The 21,806-nt window shown below is 40.2% G+C and overlaps 1 protein-coding gene across 2 annotated transcripts in view; it reads left to right on the top strand.

The window, feature by feature from the left end:
- triqk (triple QxxK/R motif containing) overlaps positions 1–21,806 on the top strand; it is a 49,248-nt gene that overhangs the window by 6,585 nt on the left and 20,857 nt on the right. The window contains exons 3-4 of one of the 2 annotated variants that reach the window (XM_034705307.1): positions 7,420–7,505; positions 14,810–16,801. In XM_034705307.1, coding sequence (XP_034561198.1) covers positions 7,420–7,505; positions 14,810–14,917 — 194 coding nt within the window. In that variant the 3' untranslated portion in view covers positions 14,918–16,801. Of the gene's footprint in view, positions 1–7,419; positions 7,506–14,809; positions 16,802–21,806 lie in introns of those variants that run through there. The other variant, XM_034705309.1, reaches the window with a different exon arrangement.

The following is a 21,806-nucleotide window of genomic DNA, read 5'->3' as shown; positions in this document are numbered from 1 at the left end:
AGAGTGAGAGAGAGAGGGTGAGAGGGAGAGGGAGAGAGAGAGAGAGAGAGAGAGAGAGAGAGGAGAGAGAGAGAGAGAGAGAGAGAGAGAGAGAGAGATTATATCTTCGCAGATAACACAGGGCTGGTTCTTTTGAGAGCTGGAACTGGCTACATGTGGTAATTTGAAATCGTAATAGGGTGGATCATTCATGGAACACCAGCAGTGGTCCGAGCTGGCTGTTGAGCAGTGCCATCATCTCTGCTGGAGTGCTTTTGTCATGTCAGATGGCCATCAAGAGGCAACTGTTGACACTCTCTTTATAAATACCATTATTATGCTACTTATAATTGACTGTGACAAGCTGCCTTGAGCAGAGGTAAAGCTGTAGTGTTTGAACATGAAAAAGCAAGTGGTCACTCAGTTGGGATAATAACTACTCCTACTACTTGGACAAAAAGGCAAATTAACAGTTGTTAAAAGGCCTCATTTTCAGTTTTAAAGAACATCCCACCTGCAGAAGATCCCCATTACATTGTTTCTAAAAGCATTTACTGTAAATCTCATGTGCTTTGCAAGATTTTGCTACCCTCGCACAATGTAAAGACCCAATCATAAATATCTCCTATGTGTCTGGCATCTCCAGTTCCACTTTTGTGCATTCTGGCAGATTCCAGCGATCCGCACCATGTGGCCGCTGACTATTTGGCCGGCATGCTGCATAGACTCAGAAGCAAAGCAAAGATGAGGAACTGTCAGACACATTGCCAGCCTGTTGGCCGAGTTTTCCCAGGGCTCTCGGAGAGAGAAAGAGAGCTGGACAGCGGTCTATCTGTCCAAATCACCCCAGCGTTGGGCATGTAGTGCATATATGCAGGACAGATACTCCCCAAGAATTCAAATACACACAAACACTCCAAATTCCTCCAGAATATTTGTTTCCCTTTGTTTTTAAAATGACGCTCACATGCTTGTTTTCTGTACCTTGAAAACAGTAGCCTTCATGAGTATTTACACATCACACTAACAGTTCAGCATCTGTAAATGTTTACTGTAACTCAAGCATGTGACTCTTTACATGCCAATTGATTGATTATTTTCCTTTCACTGGCTTTAAGTCATGAAGCTGCATGCAACACAGAAGACATTTTCAATGCTTGACAAATGGCACAATATAAATAGCAAAGTCATTAGCGTTAATTACTTCGATGTTTTCGGAGGAAAAAAATCAAAGCTGTATCAAGTGCTTGACATACAGTAGTAAGGATTGTTTGCATTAGCTGCATAGATTAAGAGCAACACAGCTACATGTGTTAATGCAGTATGATGTATTCTTTGTGTGTTGGCTTATAAAGGCAACAATTTCAGTTTACATGAAGAAGCAGCTGTTGGTATTGTTTTTTAACAAAATAATGCATTACTACAACTTAAATGCAGCGGAAAGCTATAGTAGATCTAAGAATAGATGCAATCCTGTATATCCTGTAATCCTGGAAGTTTTGATTTGGCAAGAGGCAATAGACAAATGTAGGATGATATTATCTAGGATAGTACCCTGCCTATCAAACCCATCAGACTATTAATGTTGCATTTAGGGAAGTGTGCATGGTATAACACATGGATACAGGTTTGTTCCTGATGAAATCAGATGGTGAATAAACTTAAACACATATTTTAATGGGCCATTGTCACAAATAGTATTGGATGTGGCCATGTGTGTGTAGCTAACCTGTCCCTTATTTTGGTTTTGTATGGATGTTTTAAGGGGCTGCATGGTGGTGCAGTGTTGTTGCCTCACAGCAAGAGGGTTCCTGGTTCCAATACCCATACAGGCAGTTACCTCTTTGTTGGAGTTTGCATGTTCTCTTTGTGTATGCATGGGTTACCTCCCAGTACTCCAGTTTTCCTATCACAGTCCAAAAAGATGCATACCAGGTTGATTGGTCACTCTAAATTGCGTAGGTGTGAGTTTGGTCGTGAATGGTTGTAAATGGCATGTTAGCCCTGTGATAGGCTGGTGACCTGTATAGGGTGTAGCCCGCCTTGCGCCCAATGACAGCTGGGATAGGCTCCACCCATGACCCACGAAAGGGAAAAAGCAGTAAAGATAATAATCCATGGATGGATGGATGGATGTTTTTTATTGTAATTTGAGGACTTTACATCAGGCAATGATATGTAATATAACAAAAAGTAATTAATGAAAGGTATGTTTTCGTCATGTGTCCAGGATCTGTTCCTCTTCTACTAACTGAAAGTGCTAAAGCATGTCCAATGTCGAGAGCTAACAGATGAACTTTTGACCCTTAACACTTTCATTCTTCCAGTTTTACTGTATTGTAGTTTTCCATTAACTGCTTCTATTTCTGGTTGGGTCCCTGTTGCACCACTCAGGACCACCATTACACTCTTGCCCGGTTTATTTATAAGTTACACTGACTTGACATACTGTACACTGTGATATGCTCACACTTACATTATTGTACAACACACATATACGTACTTTACCCCGTCTTCCGTTCTTTCACACACAGCTACTTTGAGCTAGTACCATTACCAGTAATAAGCAGAGCACTAGTTGTTAAAAACTCACCTCTTCGAAAATGACACAACAGCAAAGAAAAAAATCTAAGGATATGTATGGAGTTTAATGTGAGGCAAAAAGGGCCACTTCCTCTTCTCTTGTCCTCTCAACATGAAATCAAGTAATGACTTCAATGAACGTTCAATAAAGACTCTCCACGGACTCTCTGGGCTGCGTTACAAGTGCTAATGTTCCTCTGAGGCACTGCATTGTGGGTACCTAACAGGAGGACAGTGATGTCTTTTCAGTAGGGAGGATTGGGAGGATGCAGTGTAGCCCAGCGCAGGTAGATAATTGGTGACAGAAGTGTCTACAGTGCTGGTGCAGCAGGAGGAACAGGAATGACAAATAGGAGAGCTCATAAGCCCAGTGCAATATCATCAGGATATTTGACTGTGTGTGTTTCTGTGGATGTGCGGGCATTCCAGGCCCACGCAAAACAAACCACAGGAGAACGGCACCATGATGCTTTAAGACGCACCCTGCTGTAACACAGCACCATTACAATGCCTTAGACAGCCTGATGTAATTCTCTGGCATTTCTCCCCCATATCAACTTTTCATGCTTTTACTGGATACAATTATTCTGACTTCGCTCCAATTAAGATTTGATTTTTACCAGATGGTTATGGGTTTATTGGGATGGGATGTATTTTTCCGTACGAACATAATTCCCTTCATGTAGACTTGAATCAAGTTTAACCCTAGAAAAAGAACAACAACAACAAAAAACAACCTATGTTTGTGTTAACGCTGAAAAAGTCTGCCTTTGTTTTGTTTAACTCTTAGCTTGCTTAAGTCCCGATGTTGTTCTGTTTTTGAGTATCCTTGGGCGCTCTGCTGCAGAAGAGGTACCTTAAGGACACAGAGCCAGACAAAGTGAAATAGAAAACACACAGCTTGTTCAGCTGTGGACTTCAGTTTCTAAACTAAGTGTACAATATTAGCCTGAAAGGTGCAGACCAGGCAGCAAAAGAGAGATTCTCGATTCACACATTTCCCAGCCTTTGGCAACCAGGTTTACTTATTCCATGAACTTCTGCAGAGGTACTACTTTGTCCATAGGGGGCGCCAAAATTGGCTAGGGCTAGCATGTTCTCATCTGGATAGCTACTTTAAATAGTAAGCCTGCTGGTTACGGTAGTTTACATGCCAGTGCTGCTACCGATTTCTAACCTCTGAAAAGACTTAAACAAAACTACAATTGTGAATTTCCCTGTGTCACTTTCTTGTGTAACCACAGCCCTGTAGTAGTTGAATTAAACCAAAGGTGAAACACAGTTCCCTGAATGTAGAATGCAAGAAAAGGTTATTACCATATTATCTGAAACATCTTTGTTCAAGTGTGACCAGCCAAGGGACTGTAGATGTAGGTTAGCTTTAAGGAGGGGTGCGATTTTGAAGTATTTTTTCCGTGATCAATCTTTGTAAACGTTAACTATCAATTATCGAGTAATCATCCCAAAAAAATGTTCAATAATACCAAATGCATTTTTTTCCCTCAAAATCACCTTTTTTTTCACAGCAATACAATGTATATTACTGAATGTATTGAATAGCTACGGATCTTATAAACAAAATAAAAGGCGTAAAAAATCTACTCACGCTGAATAACAACGTGTAGAGCTGGCTCATAAAAATAATCTTTGCAGACATATAAAGTGAAGGCTCAGACTACAACATGTGGATTCACTACAAGAGAACAAAACAGAGATACATATTTCCAACTCACGGTGTCCAGTTTTCTGCCTACTTGCTCTTATTGAGAAAATCAAGCATGTGTACATGGCCAGGTGTCAGTTGTGAGGGCAACCGAGTCATTATCAGCCCGGCAGCAGAGAACACTGGGAGGGCTGATGTTCGTTCCACGTGTTACAACATTGAAAACAAAAATGTGTGATCTTTACAATCATTTATCAATACTTCATTCATTAACATCCCTAGCTTTAGGCTAACATTGGTACAATGCATCAAGGTGCATCAAGGTGCATCATCTTCTGATTTGTAGCATTTAATTTAGCTTCCTGTAGTTTGACAACCAGCCATTTTCCTTCTGTAGGGCCAAGCACGGTTTCCATGAAGGGACCAGGAGTGAAGGAGAAAGTGAGATAGACATCGGTGAGAGAAAAGTGTGGGGTAAATGGGTTAAAGAGGAGAAAGCGTGTGTTTGTTGTGAGACAAAGAAGCAAGTTAACCCAATACTTGAAACTTTGGTCATTTTCTACCGATGTTACACCCAGGGTGGGAAGCTCACCAACTCTTACCTTACAATGTGGTACTAAAAGGTTAAAGGTTTGAACCCTTTAGGGAATCTGATAATCAGTATTTTAGTACTTTCAGCTTTATCAGCAACTGGAAAGGCATGTGATAGTGAAAATCTAATGGGTCATCACACCATAGGCTATTTCAAGATAAACAGCATGTTTGGTTGACCATTAGCTTACAGTCATAAAACAGCTTATGTTAGCCTTTAACCATGTCCAAGCTACAATTACAGTTTTCATAATTACAGCATACATAATTTTCCACCTTGAATCTTCACAAGAGGAAAATGACCATGCTTTAAATATGGTCAATGTTCCATTCTCATCCAAGGCTACCCTTGCAAGGAGAGAACCTAAGCTCTCTAAAAGAGGTGATATTTGGGCACCGTTGGTCTAAGTGCGTGCCCCATACACAGAGGCCATAGCCCTCGTCGCAGAGGTTGCAGGATCAATTCCAGGCTCGATTCCAGGCTCGATTCCAGCCTTGGTTCCAGCCTTGGTTCCAGCCTCAAACATTTCTGCATGTCCTCCCATACTCTCTATTCCCCACACTCCCGGTCTCTCTTCAGCTGTTCTATCCATTAAAGGCAAAAAATGCCCAAAAATATAACTTAAAATAAAAAAGGGAGAGAGGTGATATTTAGCAGTATCCATCTAAGTCTGTTTTCCGAATCCCAACACACAGCCCTCTTTACCACTCCTCTCTCACCAGCTAATTTTTAATCTTTCTTTCCCACAACTTTTCCAGATGGTTACAGAAGCCTTAAAGGTGACATATCATGCAAAATCGACTTTTTAATGGTTCTGTACCTGAAATATGTGTCCCTGGCATGTCTACAAACCCCCCGAAAATGAAAAAAAATCCATCCTGCCACTGTTCTGATTTCTCAACCTTTCCGTAAATGTGTGCTGAAACGAGCTGTTTCAGTTTTTCGTGTTTTTCTTACATCATAACGCCATCCGGTCTGTAACGGAAGTCAGAGTTGGAGCTTGTTCAGCCCATAGACTGTATAAAATACAACCCAACTCCTCCGTTTTTCCATTACCTGCATACATGTACTAACAAGGAACTTAGGAGGGGATGCTAGTTAACACAAAGGTCGGTTTTACTCCCCACATCTGCAGATCTGAAGATCTAGTGGATGATTTTTATTTTTCATAGAAAAGTGCTAGCGCTAGTTAGCATAGCCACATAGCTACACGTTCGTAGCTGTGTACCAAGACACACGTTGACATACTGACAAATAAAACAACAAGAAACACAACATTTGTGAGCAATCCTTCAGAAAGGTCCTGCTGCAGGCTCCTCTCCATCAGGATCAGATTCTGGATCAAATTCAGAGGGTTGATGTAACACGGGTCTGTGAGCAGCCGTGTATATTCAGACAACATGTAAACATTAGATCAACATGCTGGACAGCCGAGGGCACATCCACTTCTGCAGGGGGCGTGGTCAGAGAGCTCATTCTCATTTAAAGGCACAGACACAGAAAACAGCCTGTTCTGAGCAGGGCTGAAAAAGAGGGGTTTACAGGCATGCCAAAATCTGATTTCAAAGTGTTTTTTTGAGCAATACATTTTAAAGACATGTTTTGGGGACCTCTTAGACCAATATATTTGATGAAAAAGAGCATAATATTTCACCTTTAATTGGTTGGGAGTGTAAACTTGATGTCACATCTCCAACTGAGATGAGCTCAGTGCTGACCCTGAGACTTGGGCTGGCGCATTTACCTCTCTCTTTACGGGGACATTTTGTCAGTTTCCTAGCAAATTACTTGAATATCTGAAGAGTATGTCCAACCTAGTTCTAGAAGATTTCACCTAATCCTGTTACCAAATTTAAATCAGAACTTTATCTCTAAAATAAAATCTTTAAGGACCGGCGTGTATCACCAGAATCTAAATGTGTAAATTGGTTCTTACAAAGATAGAAGTACACACTGTCTCACACACAAACATGCACACTGTTCAGCAAGCTGTTGCCTTTCCAACCTATTGTTAGCAAAGTTCCCTTTCCTGCAGTGTGTTGTTTCTAATTAGACCAAGACAGCCGGCTCAGCCTCATGTGCAACACGCACAGACACATACACACACATGCTTTGCCAGGTGGCCAGTTTGCCTGCAAGACTCACCCCAGAGAGTTGAGCCCATGGGAAGTTGAGCCAGCGCAGGTGAACCTAGTGTAGTGCAGGCCAGGTATGAGGCTTTGTATTTTAGATTAATGTGCAGATAGAGGCTACGTGTAAATTCTAATGCTATAGATTCAGCTTCATTGTCTGAATCTGCATTAACGGATATTTAATATTACTTTAGAACCCAATTCACCATACATTTTAATATTGTCCTTTTATTTTGTTATGATGAGTGAATGTGGGATCACTTTTATTGTTCGACTTTGAAATAAAAGCAAATAAAAAAGTGATATCAAGCAATGGCAGAGTAAAAACAAGGAAGTTAAAAAGTCTGGGGAAGGCTACCTTAGGGACTATTTTTTTTGTTATGGGCTGGAGCTTCTGCTTCCACAGCAGAATTAAATGAGAGTTCTGAATAAACACTTTTAATTAATTTGATTGATTCTCTTTCTTTCAGGTAAACAGGACTACAAGAAGACAAAATCAGTCTTAAAGGCCACACGACTGAAAGCTGAAGCAAAGAAGAGTTCCTCTGGATTCAAGGTTAGACTGGCCTGGATTTACTTTCTCTTTAGGACTTCCAAAGTCTGTATCTTAGTGTCTCCGACTATTCCTCACCTTGCCTGTCTGTCTCTGCCCATCTGTGATTTTGCTGCTTATTGTCTGTCTGCCAACCATCTTCTTTCCATTTGTCTGCCTGTTTGAGAGCATGTCTCACTAGATCACTTTTCAAATCCCTGACTCTAAGCTCTGTCACATCTTACTGTAGGTCTTTAGGGGATGTGAATACATCTATCTACTTGAAATGATGGGTTGTGGCCCCCTGCCTAAAACTATCATTTGGGAAAAGGGATGGGAGAATCCTCGGTATAGAAGTGTAGTATCCCCCGTCTCATCTACACAAAAAGAAGAACACATAACTTTTTAACACGTAATAAATTCCTGGAAGGACTTAAATTCAAGGGTTGCTCATTTTTTTAAATTGAAGGGTTCGACAGATGAACCATGAGATTTAAGGGAGAAATATAACATGCAAAGAAGAAAAAGATGCAGTGTCAACAAATGTTGCAATTTAATGTTAAAGTAAATTGAGGTGAGGATGTTGCCAGAATTTTAAAGTGCATCTCTCTCTATTGCTTTGTCACACTGCAGAGATTGGGAGCTGTTGTATAGGCAGAGATGGATGTCTTCACATTTATCACACTGGCAAATGTGGTACAGCTGTTTATGCTTCTCCTCACACAGCTGGCTTACCAATTTACTGTTTCAAGGTTTCTCTGTATAAAGTAAACATTTGCTAACGAAACACCTTCCTCAAATACCATCATAGATTCTAAAATCCACTTTATGATTGTAAATGCTGTTTGTTAAAAACAGGTACCATGTGGTTTTTATTGCTGTTAATAGCTGAAAAAAGCAGTAAAACAAAATGTAATCGAGACATGTTTTTGTTTACTTTCTTTCATAGCGTTGAGAATTGGTCATGTTTAAGAGCCAAAAGGCATCACTTTCTCTTCAAGCTTCACTTGGCTCATAGTACACAGAAATGAACGAATCATAGTGAGGATTAAACACTGGGTGAAATGGTCAGGTTTTAAAATATGCATCTCTTAGACACGCAAGGCCTCATTAAGCACGTCTTTAATCCAATTAGATTAGTCCATATCTTGAAATATTGATATTGCTTATGAATAATTCAACGTTTTCATGCCCAAGACGAGGGGGAATTTTCAGAGGTTGGATTAAAAATACCTTTGGGACGAGTATATTAAACTGACTTAGACCCTTTGGCCCACAGTTCGATTGAAATTCAGCCCAAATGTAATGGATATTTGGTCGCGCTTGCTCTCCCATTGAGTCCTTTTAGGGATGTTTAAAGTTGTGTTTTTTTTACACAGTTCTGTGATGACTGAAAAAAACCCTCTCTCTTTGTCATTGAACTTTAAGTTAACAGCAGTGTTTGCTTCCAGTTTATATCCTTTTCCTCATTCTTCCTCTTTCTATCCCCCCTCTCATTTTTCATGTTCCTCCTCCGTCTCTTTCTCCTTCTCCACTCCGTCTTTCACCACGTCCCTGGTTGAGATGCAGCTTTCAGATGCAGCTGGCATCTCAGAAGGGCCAGCAGACTGCGGGCACAGAGAATCTGGCAGCTGCCGGGGCAGGCTGTCTCGGGGCTGTCCTTGTATCAGGGCAGTCTGGGTAAGTTGGCAGACGAAAGGATGGAGACACACAGAAAGAGAAAGTGAGAGAGGGAGAACTTCTGTTCTCATTGCAGTGATCACAAAACGTTGACCTCTGCAGTGTCAGGAACCGGCTCCTTGTTGTATCTCTCTGTGTCCTTAAACACATGTTGAGTCGCTGTGTGTTAACAGAGGTAGCTCCTCACTGCCTGAATGCATGTGTGGACAGATTTCCTGTCCGACAGACAAACTCTGGATGGCAGAGAGGTCACGACAGCAGAGATGAATAAACTGGCAGGAAGTCTATCCTCAGTTTGCCCAGAGAGAAGAAGTAGAAGCGCTTTTTGGAAGTAGCTTCAGCAAACTAGCCTGTAGCACAGGAAACAAGCCTGCTCCCTTTTCTAATTGGCACAGTCGCCTTCTGTTCAGTTTTGCACTGTTTTCCCTTGGTCTTATTTAACCACTGAGCCAGGAAAGTTGGGTAAATCACTTATAGAATTGGCTGAGGATGGAGAGTACAGATAATGACTTTCAATATCATCCAGCTGTCATTTCTGAATGTATGGAGTGTGCATGTAGGAAGACTGAAAGTTATTTCTCATCCCATAATCACTTATTAAAAAAGTCTCATTAGTGATCCCACTAAACAACACCTATTCTTTTAGGGATCATTACATGCAGTCAATAGTTTATTAAGAATTAATGCTAATACGCCCCTGAGTAAAAACCATGAGAGATGCTGTGCTAAAAATCTGAATTCAAACTGTAGCCTCTGCTTCAGCCTCTCACTGATGGAGACTTTAGGATCTGTTCTCTTTCGTAGCTCACAGTTTCTTTCTTACATTCAGAAGATTTTTTCACACTTTGTGTATTTAAGCAGCGGCGTTGTAATCAAGTCACCAAATCTTGAGTCTTTGTCAAGTCTTGGGGTCTTCATTGTCAAAGTCCCAGTTGAGTCCAAGTCACCAAAAAATAATCTGAGTGGAGTCCCTATTACCTGAGTCCAAGTCCTTACAATGAACACTGCTATAATTATTATTATTACTAATTATAAGGAAGACCGATGTTTCACCCCAAGCTATTGAATTTATAGATCTGCACTGACTGTATGCATTTGTAGAAAAAACATTTAATTCATTGACATTAGATTCAGATGGATCCAGTCAGCATAGCGTTTTTAATCCTCAGTGAAGTTATAGCCCTATGCGATATGTGTTAATGTGCACCACGTCTCTCTTAATGTGAAGATGCACTTAGCGTTTATCTACGATAGTACCACTACAGTTGTCTATTGCATTAAAAATAGTCCAACCCACTTGCTATAAATCAGAATTTTAACTTTTGAAACATCTTGGCCCCAGAAGTTCAATCACTTCAGGGATGAACATCCCCCTTAGCTTGCAAACAGAAATGTTATTAACAGTCCAAGGAGGCTAATTTTGGCATCTTACTTACTTTTCAGGGTACATCAAGTACAGATGTCCATTTAGTCACCCCCTTGCATGAAACACAATTTATTAGGGCCAGTCTTTATCAGTAAATAAACTCGAGTCCTCCTCTCTATCATCAGAGTCCTGATGCAATCAATGCTTAATACTGAGGCAAGCCACAAGTCCTGAAAATCAGAACTAGAGTCTGACTCAAGTCTGAGCTCTGGACTTGAGCACTACAGTACCGTGAGCAGTGTTGGCAGATAGCACATGAAACTGTGTGAGTTTCATACACTTTAATGCCATTTAACTTAAGGAAAGTGTAATCAAGAACCTCTGGGAGTTGAGAACGTTGTGTTTAGACTTTTGTGAACTTAAAACAAAAGGGGCATGGTTCTACATGCATTAGAAAATAAATAAAAAAACACTTAGCACTTTACGTCAAAGACTCTACAACTCTTGCATTTTGATAATGGATAGTGATGCAAACAATCACTGCTGAAATTCTAAGAAGAATGTCATTGTATTTTTTTTAAGTAACTTAAAAAGTTACATCTTCATCTCATTTGGGATTTTGATGTTTCCCTCTTTTACAGAAATGGTCAGAAGCTGTGACTCTGTGAGAATAGTAATGCCCAGAAATGTATCAAATTTGAGAAAGGACACATTTTGCTGGATCCTTGAAAAGATGATATAAAAAAAGATGTAAAATCATCTCCAACAGCTATCAAGCTCATCTTCAAGTTTTATAAACCAGTCATAAAAACAACCCAATGGTTGGTTATTTGTTGTGACCTGTACACATAAGACCTGCTTGCCAACAGTTGTTTGTGTGTGGCATGTATCTGCAGCCTACATACAGACACAAACACACTGAAACAATGTGGCTCAGCACACCGACACCAACTCACACACATAGACAAACAAAACGTAGGAGGAGAATAAAAGGCAGACCAGATGAGGGGACGTCTGCTGAGCAGTGGCTCGTCGCCAGGGTGACAGGGACCTAGCTCCCAGCATGCCGAGTGTGCTGCAGCTGCCGCTGGCGCTGAGAGAGCCACATGATGAAGATGATGATGTGCTTTGGGCCCCATCCAGAGGTCTCCATCAGAATGTGGGCAGAGCTGCTGTGCATTTACGCCTGAGTGTGTGTGTGTATGTGTGTGTGTGGGCGCATATAAACACATTTGCGAGGCAAGGAGAGGCAGGAGTCAACACAGTGGGCCTCTCTCCTCGAAAACAATGATCTCAATCAAGTGCAGGTGCTTCCTACAAACTCGAGTGTTTTCACCAAAAACCCCTCCAGCCTGTTTTCAGAGACAAGTCGCTGTAACCAGCTGTTGTCTTTCTCTCAGAAACCTGAAGCCAAGAAAGAGGGTGAAGAAAAGGGAAAAAAAAGTCCTGGATTACAATGTTGTGGGCCCTTTTGTTTCAGCTGCGACTCAACCTGTGATGGAAGCACACACTTTTCTTTCTGGTGTCGTCGGCAGAATTACAAATGCTCTTCTTTGTCATGTTTTTCAAAGCTGTGAGCGAACACAAGAAAAAGCAGAAAACAATCAAGCCACTGTGATTTGATAACAGTTTCTCTTTTCTCCAAGGCTTGGGCGAAATAGAAAAGTAAATCAAGCAGTGGGAGCATGGCGGTTAATATATGAAACTAAAGTGCATGAAATTTAAAAGTTTTCCAATTAAGCGAGGACTTAAAGCTGTTTGGAGGCTGCCGGGATGCAGATAAACGTGGGCAGAGGCTAATGAAGACCAATGCTGCTGATGACTAGGCACTACAACTTGTACACAGATAGCTTTGAATGCTGCGACGCCTTTTAATTGTCCCCCCCACCCACCCTTCGCCAGAGAGGAATTATTATTAGCCCCCCGCCACCCCTCGTTTGTGCAGAGCCTTATCTCCCTCTTGTTTTCTCTGTCGTTGTCGCTCTTGTTTTTCACTCTGTCTTTTCTCTCTACAGTTTTGCCGTTGGGTCGAATCTGCAGTCTCTGTGTGTATGCATGCTGCATATGGCAATTACTGAATTGATATTTTTTCAAATTGTCACTTTTTTGTGCTTGTTTTGATTTTTACATAGTTGCTGCTGTTCAAATGTATCTTGATTGCTACTTTCCTGTTTCCATATTTTCCTCCATGTAACCTTGTTTCACCTCAACCTGTCACTCATGTAGATGAGACATAATGAGACATACATTCTCACTAAGTTTTAGAATTTATTTTAGAGATTTCATTCTATGTATAAAAAAAAAAGATAGATAGCTGCTCAAATACAAATCACATGTTATGAATCTGCTTTTTTGAAACTGCATCAAATGCAGTTCATTTCATTTTACCTTTGTGGCCCAGTTTGCATCCAAAAACCTATTTTCCCAAAGAATGTTCAAATCAAAAATTTCTTTTTCAGTAACCCCCAATCAGCCCACACTCAACACTCTTTTAAAGCTCTCCAAGCTCTCCAGTGTTGATTAGAAAGTTTGCTGCTAATGAGTTCTCTTGATAAAGAATAACTGGCATTGTTCAATACTCTGAGTGGCCCTAATGAAACTCCAGCTGATGAAGATTGTAATCGAGTGAGCGCCACGTAATGAACGAGCGCTCCAAATTCCCATTTTCAAGTTGAAAGCCACTCCTCTGGAAAGCCTCAATTTGTTTGACAATTAGCCAATAGAAAAAAAAAAAAAAAATGAGGGCATTTTGTTGAGGAAAGTTTAACTTCAGGAGAACTAAAACAGCTGGAACACTGCGGTAACTTAATACTTTATTGATTAAAAAATGAAATTACATTTTGAAATGTTCTGTCTTGGATACGTCTCCAGTTTGACTCCATTATTTTAGAAACTTTGACTCTGATTCCAGCCAAATGCAGATTATTACAAAAAAAAAAAACGCCTGGCCTTCCAGTAGCACTAAGCTTGTGTTTATTGATGCTTTGAACTAAGCTTTCTAAGAGTACCGCCAGTGTGAATGGATTCAATATCACCAGCAGGGATTGGGATCGAAACCGGGTTCTGTTAAAGACTCAGTTTCGCATTTTTTAGAACCTGAAAATCAATATTGTTTAAGCTTATCAGCGCTGCTATCAAATCTTATGTGTCCTATAATGTGAATTATAAGACCATTCAGGTTTAAAAAACAGTCAGTTCCAGCTGTTGCTACAGGACAGTCATCCTCTTCCTACACCCAGAGCAGCCTTGGTTATCGCAGCCGGACCTCGTAGCAAGTCACATTAGTTAAAAAAGATGATCCAATGTTGAAATCTGTTGGAATCAGCAGGATAAAAGCTGGTCAGCTGGCTAAACGAGGAAACATTATGATGTACTCAAGGTCAGATCCGAAAATGACCCTCAGGCAGATGTAAATAAAATGTCTGTCTATTAAAACGTATTGTCGGCTCATCTTTCCATCTAATAGAAAATGATCACAGTGGATTAATTCATAGTGTAACATATTAGGATTTAATTAAAGTAATTTGGTTGAGGTTTCTAAGGCAGCAATCAAACAGTCTGTATTTGTAACCGTGCAGACAGTCAATCACTAAAAGAGGAAGATCAGTTTGTGACATGCCATCATCATGGGATCAACTGTAAAAAAAAAAAAAAAAAGAAACGCACAAAATGGGCAATTGCAAATAAAGTCAGATGCAAAAGAAAGATGCAATCTTCCAAGAAGAAGTGGTAACATATGGCTCACATGCTATTTAACAACATATAAGCAAATATCAATACTGCGTTTGCCAAAGAAGAGGAGGAGAGGACACTTAGACGGTTTCCAGTTGTTCAGAAGAGATACAGTGCTTACAACTTTCTAAACCAGACTTTTTTTTCAACATTGTTTTATTTGCTCTTAAAACTGCTGAAATGAAAGTGTGATGATTGATGCTTGAATAATTACAATTATCTTTCAAAGCAAACTCATAAATCACTGATTAAATATTGTATGTCTACTTAAGAAACAATAAAGTTTGTATTCTTAGATACAAAGTCAGAGTGGTATAGAGTCCATAAGGAGTGTAGCAAATATAGATGAAAAGAAAGACAAAAGGGACTTTTCAAATATAGACATAAGGAGACTAATAAATAATAATTACAGAACTGTGCAAACATATTCAATCAAAGTGGAGCTATTCCTGTGCATGAAGACAGATAAGAGATGAGGCACACACTCACTTCTGTAAATAGAGCAACATTTCTGAACACACCTTGTCTCTTTTTTTTTTTATTCACTCAGGATGCATTCCTGGTCATTGCTGCAATCCTCTTCTTCGTCCTCTGCATCTACGCCTTCTTCTACCTCAACCTGAGCACAGAGATTAATCTGGATGTGGACATGGATTAATGAGATGCTTGATCATTGTACTGACGCCTTAGTGGTCTCGTGGCTGAAGACGAGAGGGGGATGAAGAAGGAATTTAAGAAGTCCAAAAACTTTTGTCAAGGAGCCTCCCGCTGAACTGAAGTCCTGTTTTTGGGTTAGTCCACAGTCTGTCAGCGTTTTTATAAAATTTCTTTGTGACACTGTGGCGATGACATGCCTCTTCAGGAGAATTTGACACAATGAATGGAACTTCTGTTGATTCAGAAATGCGTTTTTGTGTCAACTCTACTTTTGTCTTTTCCTTTGTTCTTTTATGCATGGGAACACAAAGTGATGCTACAACTGAAGTGAATATACCCAGTTAGTAAATTGTCATACCTGGTTGTTAAATTACAATCATGATAGTTTTACATCCATAAATGTGGAGTTCTAATCATTCTAATCCCAATATTAGTAAACACCTTCAGTACAGTTTAAATTGCTGTTTGAGGCATTAGTCAATAAATGAACCAATAACATGTTTCTTCTTTTTCTTCAAAACAACGTTGATAAAAATGATGGATGCCAAAGAAAATACATTTTCAAGGCATCAAAAAGAAACAGATTTCATGCAAATGATCATATGAAACACAAAAAAGCTGTGCTGCTAGCAGAAAATATAATGTTAGCCGTAAAATGTTAGCGATCAGCAACTGACTGACTAGCAAAGAGGTGAGAAAACATTCAGAAAACACTCAAAATCAATCACAATTCATTTTACGTGGCTAAATATGGGATCACAGAGTCTTAACGGTTTAACGGGTTAACAAAGATGAACTGGTTTGCCTTTGTTGTTGTGCCGTGGCTGCGGCTGTGACCGGCTTTTTAGGCCTACAATGATAAAAAATCTGTCATTTTGTTCAACCGACCAGTAACTCTTCAACCGACTAGACGGGTCGATGACACTTAATCGTTAAATTGGTGAAACATGCACATTCCTAATGCCTACATCTGGGGGTCAAGCTGTGGTTTTCAATCCCTGAAAAGATCAGTAACTTCTTCTACAAAATTCTGAATAAGTTAGAGTCCTCCAGTGTAAAAATTTCGTTGGACAATCTTCAACAATTCAGTAAATAAACTGAGCCCTTTTCCTCTTAAATCTTTTCCAAACTCCATTCAAGGCATTGCTCAGTATAATCGTATTCTGCGGCGTCACGTCCTGCTGTTGTCTCCACTAATAGAAAAATGTAAATCTCCCTCTGAACCTCTCGTCACATCGAGGCAAACACTTGCCTCACATTCCAGTGCACAAACCTCTCCTGGCGGATATCTGCAGATCACAAAGTGTGAGATTAGAATCCACAAAGCCCTCGCCCTGATTGAACATGTGTGCAGAATACAGAACAACACATTCTACCTGCAGCACATACATACAGCACGGAGCCAGGATTAGCATTACAAATATGATCCTGTTCTTTCATTTAGATGGAAATTACAGAGACGAGTGATGACTTAATGGAGGTGAGCCTGAATGTTTCACATAAGGAACACCTTGATAATTTTTCCTTCTTGTCAAATGTATGGTTTGTTGTGATGTGTCTCTATAGAAAGAAATACCATGTTTTATGAAAGCACCTCTATTCCACAGCTTAACTCTTTGTGCAGTAAAGCCGCTGAAGCAGCAAGGACTGACCTTCCATTAACCATTTCAGTCCGAGTGCTTCCACTGTTTGAGAGATCTTTTTGTCAGCAGCAGAGTGCAGAGTCAAGGGCTTTTATCTAGTCCATGTTCATTTTTTATGTTTGAAATTACATTTTTCTTTTCTGCTAGCAAAAGCAATACTCTTTTTTTAAAAGTCAATTGATGCATTGCTTTTGGCTGTGACTCTTTTATATTGCTGAAATAAAATACCAATACCAAATACACAAGAGGCCTTGTGATGTCTTCCATTCCTGACATGTTTTTATTTTTCTCCACTCTCTTTAAAAAACAAATCTTATCTCTGTGCCTGTCTGTGTTCTGTGACCGAAACGAGACAGACATGTATGACAGATATTTAGGTTTCAGTTTCTGCCATTTTTTTTCCTCCTTTCTCCCATGACCTTCTGACCTTAAGTGAAAGACTACATGTCCAAGAAACCATTATGATAAGCATGCACCCATGCCCTCAACACAGGGGTTTTATCTGGCCTTGTAACATCCAGAGCCCCCTCCCCTGTTATTTGAGTCAGTCACATGGGTAACAATAGATGGTGCAACAAAAGAGACCTTCATACATGACACCTGTTATCTAAAAGGTCACCAGTACCAACTGCAAGAGCTCTGACATCAGCACAACCCATTTACTCTAGTTTACGTTGTCATTGTTATTCAGGTATTAGACACTCAGGGCCCGATCTACTAAAGGTTTGCGTGTATAAAAACACGTGCAAACTTGATAGCGCGCAAAGCTGACGTACTAACCGGGAGCACCGAGGATTGCGTCTTTCAAATGAGCATTATAGCACTCGCAAATCATTTAGCGTGTTTGCCTTCATGAATATGCAGAATACATGTAGACCATCATAACGCGCAAAATACTGGGAGGAGGAGATGCAAATGTTATAATTTAGCACACGCAATGTGATTTATCAAACCTGAAGCAGATAGTGCACGCTGTATTTGCGTCTATATTTAGCACGTTTGAAAGGCAGGTGCAAACTGGCACATCGTTACGCACACTTGGCTGCGGTCACTGTAAAGCACATCATAACATCGCTTTACAACATGCCTGCAAAAGCTGGGCTTACAAGCATTACTACAGTTTTAGTTAATCAAACCAAGAGAATACAAAAATAATAATAATGATAAAACACAAATACAAAGCAGTTCAGCACTACGGATAGCGACCGCATCATTCTGACACCCTCTTTAACTTTTTCAACTAATGAGAGCACAGTAGGTCACTGTATCAACAACTATAAAGTTTAGTAAAATTGGCACAGCGGCCCACATGTTCACATGCAAACACAAAATCAATATGAAGTACTCGGCCTACTCACCACTATTTGGACGAGCCTTAAGCTCCGCGGACTTGTCCGCGATGCACTGTATGTCCATTTTCTTTGCTCTATCATTCTCAATAGATAACATGACATGTCCACTCAGTCTATTCTGTCCCATCGTGTTCATCAATGGGTTTTTAGTTAGTTTTAACTTGGAGAATGAGCGCTCACTAAGCCGCCAGGCAGCTTGGTGTAACTCCTCATCTCGTGCTCAAACATGTTCACACTTCCATTTAAGCTGGTGAATCTTTGGGACAGTTGCTGGATGATTGAATCAGGCATTAAAAACGTTCACCCGAAAGTTGCTCCCTGGGACAGTGAGGCGACTGTCTTCATCCAAGTGACGCCTAACTTTTCTAGAGCAAGAGTGGGAGACTAAGCCTCATCAAATTGCTCTCTAAACTCCATCAAAACACTTATTGCGTTTTGGAGTAGAGTAGATGCGTTTATTTCATCGGCAGATCTTCTGTTTTTTCTCACATCATTCACTTTTTCACAGATGGCCTCCCAAATCGCGTTTCAAAACGCTGAGAGGTCTCTGCTGGAGTTCACCGATGTGTTTATTTCCCTCCTCCACAAAGACCTCCAACTCCATGGCTTCAAACTTCATTTATCGCCTCAGGCTACTCTGTTATCTTAAACTCTCCATGGTGACAGCCGATAGCACACGCAAAATCCTCATAAAATAGGGCGGTCTGCACCACTTTTGCACTCGTTATCATTTGCGCACGCAGTCATAGTAGATCACCCGCAACACGCCCAGAAATAGCACGTGCAAAATTATTATTTGCACACGCAAATTAGCGCTCGTTATTTGGGATCTTAGTAGATCAGGCCCTTAGTCTACGTTTCTGTATGTCTTTTGTTGAAGTAAATTAAAAAGCAAAAGTGTATCTCTCTTAAGATATGAAGTGTTAACTGGAGATATTCCTAAGTGACTTAATTTCCAAGTTGATTAAATTTGAATTTAAATTCAGACTAGTCAAGTAGTCAGAAAACAGTCAAAATCTAGCACAATCTATGTAACACAGCTGACGCCTTTTTAATGCTATTTTGAAACATTTTTCTATAATGAAACTAAAGGCTGTTTTAATTGTCCCAAAAATCTGTAGCTCTTTTTAACGTGAAATATAAACATGTCACATTTTCCAACAAAACATGACTGCAAATAACTAAAAAAAAGTCACCATTGTAAATACTAAAGCATACATATGAAAATCGAAAGTAGTTATCAGAAAAACCACCAACAAAAAACCCACAAATTAATAAAAGTTAGGTCTGATAAACCTTTTTAGGATGTTTAACAGTGTGATGTTGTCCATCAGCATTCAAGTTATGTGGTACTTGTTCAGTGAATTCAACATGTCAACATGCTCTGGTAAAACTCAAGGTCTCAGTCTATCAACTACAAGTCCAGTAGCCGAAAAACACCCTCCAAGTTGGCACAGGTGTAGCAGGTACACAGAGATAGCAGAGTGCAAGCTGGTTATTTCAGTTTCAGGAGTGACCCAGTGAACTGGTGACTGACAGCCAATGTGTCTGTAGTTATTGTTGTTATAACAACTATTAAAAACAAGAAGACATTGACATTGTAAAGACAAGGGACTCTGCGTTTTCAACAGCCAGTGATAAAACTATTTCAGATCCATTAGGCTGAAAGTTTCAAGCAAACAGGTACGGGCATATCCAACCCTCTTAGACTGGGGTGGTCCAATTGGGGCTGTGACTTACGAAGAGGTGGGAGGAAGTATTATTTATCCATTTTTTCCTCCCTCTCTTTTAATTACTAATTTAACTACTAAAATTAAAGTATTATACAGATGTAGGATTACTGTAACTAATTCTAACAATAAAAAGAAACAAACAGGTGGCAATATATATTAAAATTAAAACGTCTTCAAAGTCACAATGGGAAGTACTTACAAATTAAAAGGTGCTACAGTTAAAAGCAAAGAAAGCTTCTAGCAGCCTGTGACACACAGCCCAAATGCTAACAAAAATTCCGCCTCTGACAAGACTGGATTCATGGGTGACACCAAAGATGGAAATCAAGATTTCAAGAGGGGCCCTGGCAAGCCCCCTACAAGCACCCAGGCTAATAGGGTCACTCCTTAAACTGAAACACAAGTATAGTTTTGGGAAGCGCTGTCGTCCCACTCCAGCTTCCCTGCTGCGATGACATTCAGTTGACTAAATGTGCACATCCCTACTGTTAACCAAGCTGTGCATCTATATTTGGCAACATGGTAGAAGACACAAATTACACAAATGTTGTAATCCAAACCATTTTGGCTCACGACAAATGTAGATAAAGTGGCCATAATTATCAACATACTGCATAAATAGAAAACCAACAGTGTAACTTCTTTCAACAGCTGAACATAACTGAGCTTATTATGTCACAAATGTATTTATGCTCCTCTGAACAACATAGGTAAGGGTTTCATTTATAAACAACAGCACTGATGAGGCAGTGTACTCTTTAGATTATACCTTGACATTATCTTTACAACCTGTAATGTTTTATAATTCTTCCCCCCTAAAGGTTTATATTTAGCAGTTAATTTCAGGTGAAGTCGTAACTTTCCATCTTAAAGTTAATGAATAAAAAAATTCCTGTGTCGATTTATTTTTATGAGGTGTAGTCCCACCATTATTTCCCTCAGATTGCTTCAATGCCGAGCTATAAACAGCAGTGTTCTATCAGTAATGGGTTATTAAACTGCATTGACCGAGGCGATGTGTTCATTGGTCTACATGTCATGTCATGGCCTTTATACTGGTGAAAGCCAGACTGCTTGTGTAACTATTCAGCTTCGTGCTGAGAGAAAATCCACACACCAGTTAATCCAAAACAAAGACAAAAGGACACAAGTATGACGTCAGCAAGTGTCATGTGACATATCCCTGCTAATTGCCAGTATTTTGCTGACTTTTTTGCGTCAAATGCATGAAATTAATCAGGCGGTAGAATATCATGAACATTGAACACGACCTTAGCAGTGTTCTACAGGCGCATTGAAGCTTTACCTACCATCCTGTGACAAATGAGCCCGACGCTGTGCGCCCAAATCCTGCTCATTAGTCATGTGGGGTATGTCACCAAGAGTAATTATACTTAGCCCTAAACCTGCATATGCAACAACACACACACACACATGTATAATGTGTTTAATGCTTCACTTTCCCACACTTTAGGCTGGAGGAAACATTCTCCTACATGTACGACTGTTTGCAGAGACATAAATCATAATTATGACTGCTGCTGAACCCCAACACTGCACATTTAGAGAATGCAGGGTTTGACTCTCATGGTGACACAAACAAACACATGCATTTTGTCACTATTTCTGTCCACGCCATGACGTCATGTGAACAGAATACATGTTGACCTCACAGCGTTTTCTGTTTAGTTTCTGAGATGGCGTTTACCTCAGTTTGGAGACATTTGTGTGTGTGTGTGTATGTGTGTGTGTGTTTGAGCTGGTGTGAGTGTGCAGAGAGCTTGTGTAACTTATTTTCCTCCAATGTGTGTGTGTAGGCATGTATGTATGTGTGTGTGTGTTTTCAGTATTCAACAGCGTGCCTGTGGCCATGCTCCAGTGGAGCGCGCAGTCTCTCTGACGGACCGGTGAGAAGTGAGGAGGGTCAGTCCCGCCAGGAGCTCATTTAGTCCCTATCTCTATCTTTCTCTCACACACACACACACACACACGCACACGCACACGCACACATACACATACACACTCACACACACAGTTCTGTATGAGCCTTTCTGTCAGTGGGACTCATACCCACCATCTCTCTATCTCTCCCTCACACACACGTGCACACAAACACACACAGCTTTTCTCCCATTAGGGAGATACAGTAAGAAGACAGAAGC

This window comes from Notolabrus celidotus, chromosome 16 (assembly GCF_009762535.1).
Source record: "Notolabrus celidotus isolate fNotCel1 chromosome 16, fNotCel1.pri, whole genome shotgun sequence".
NCBI lineage: Eukaryota > Metazoa > Chordata > Actinopteri > Labriformes > Labridae > Notolabrus > Notolabrus celidotus.
This window is presented reverse-complemented; position numbering and strand designations above follow the sequence as displayed.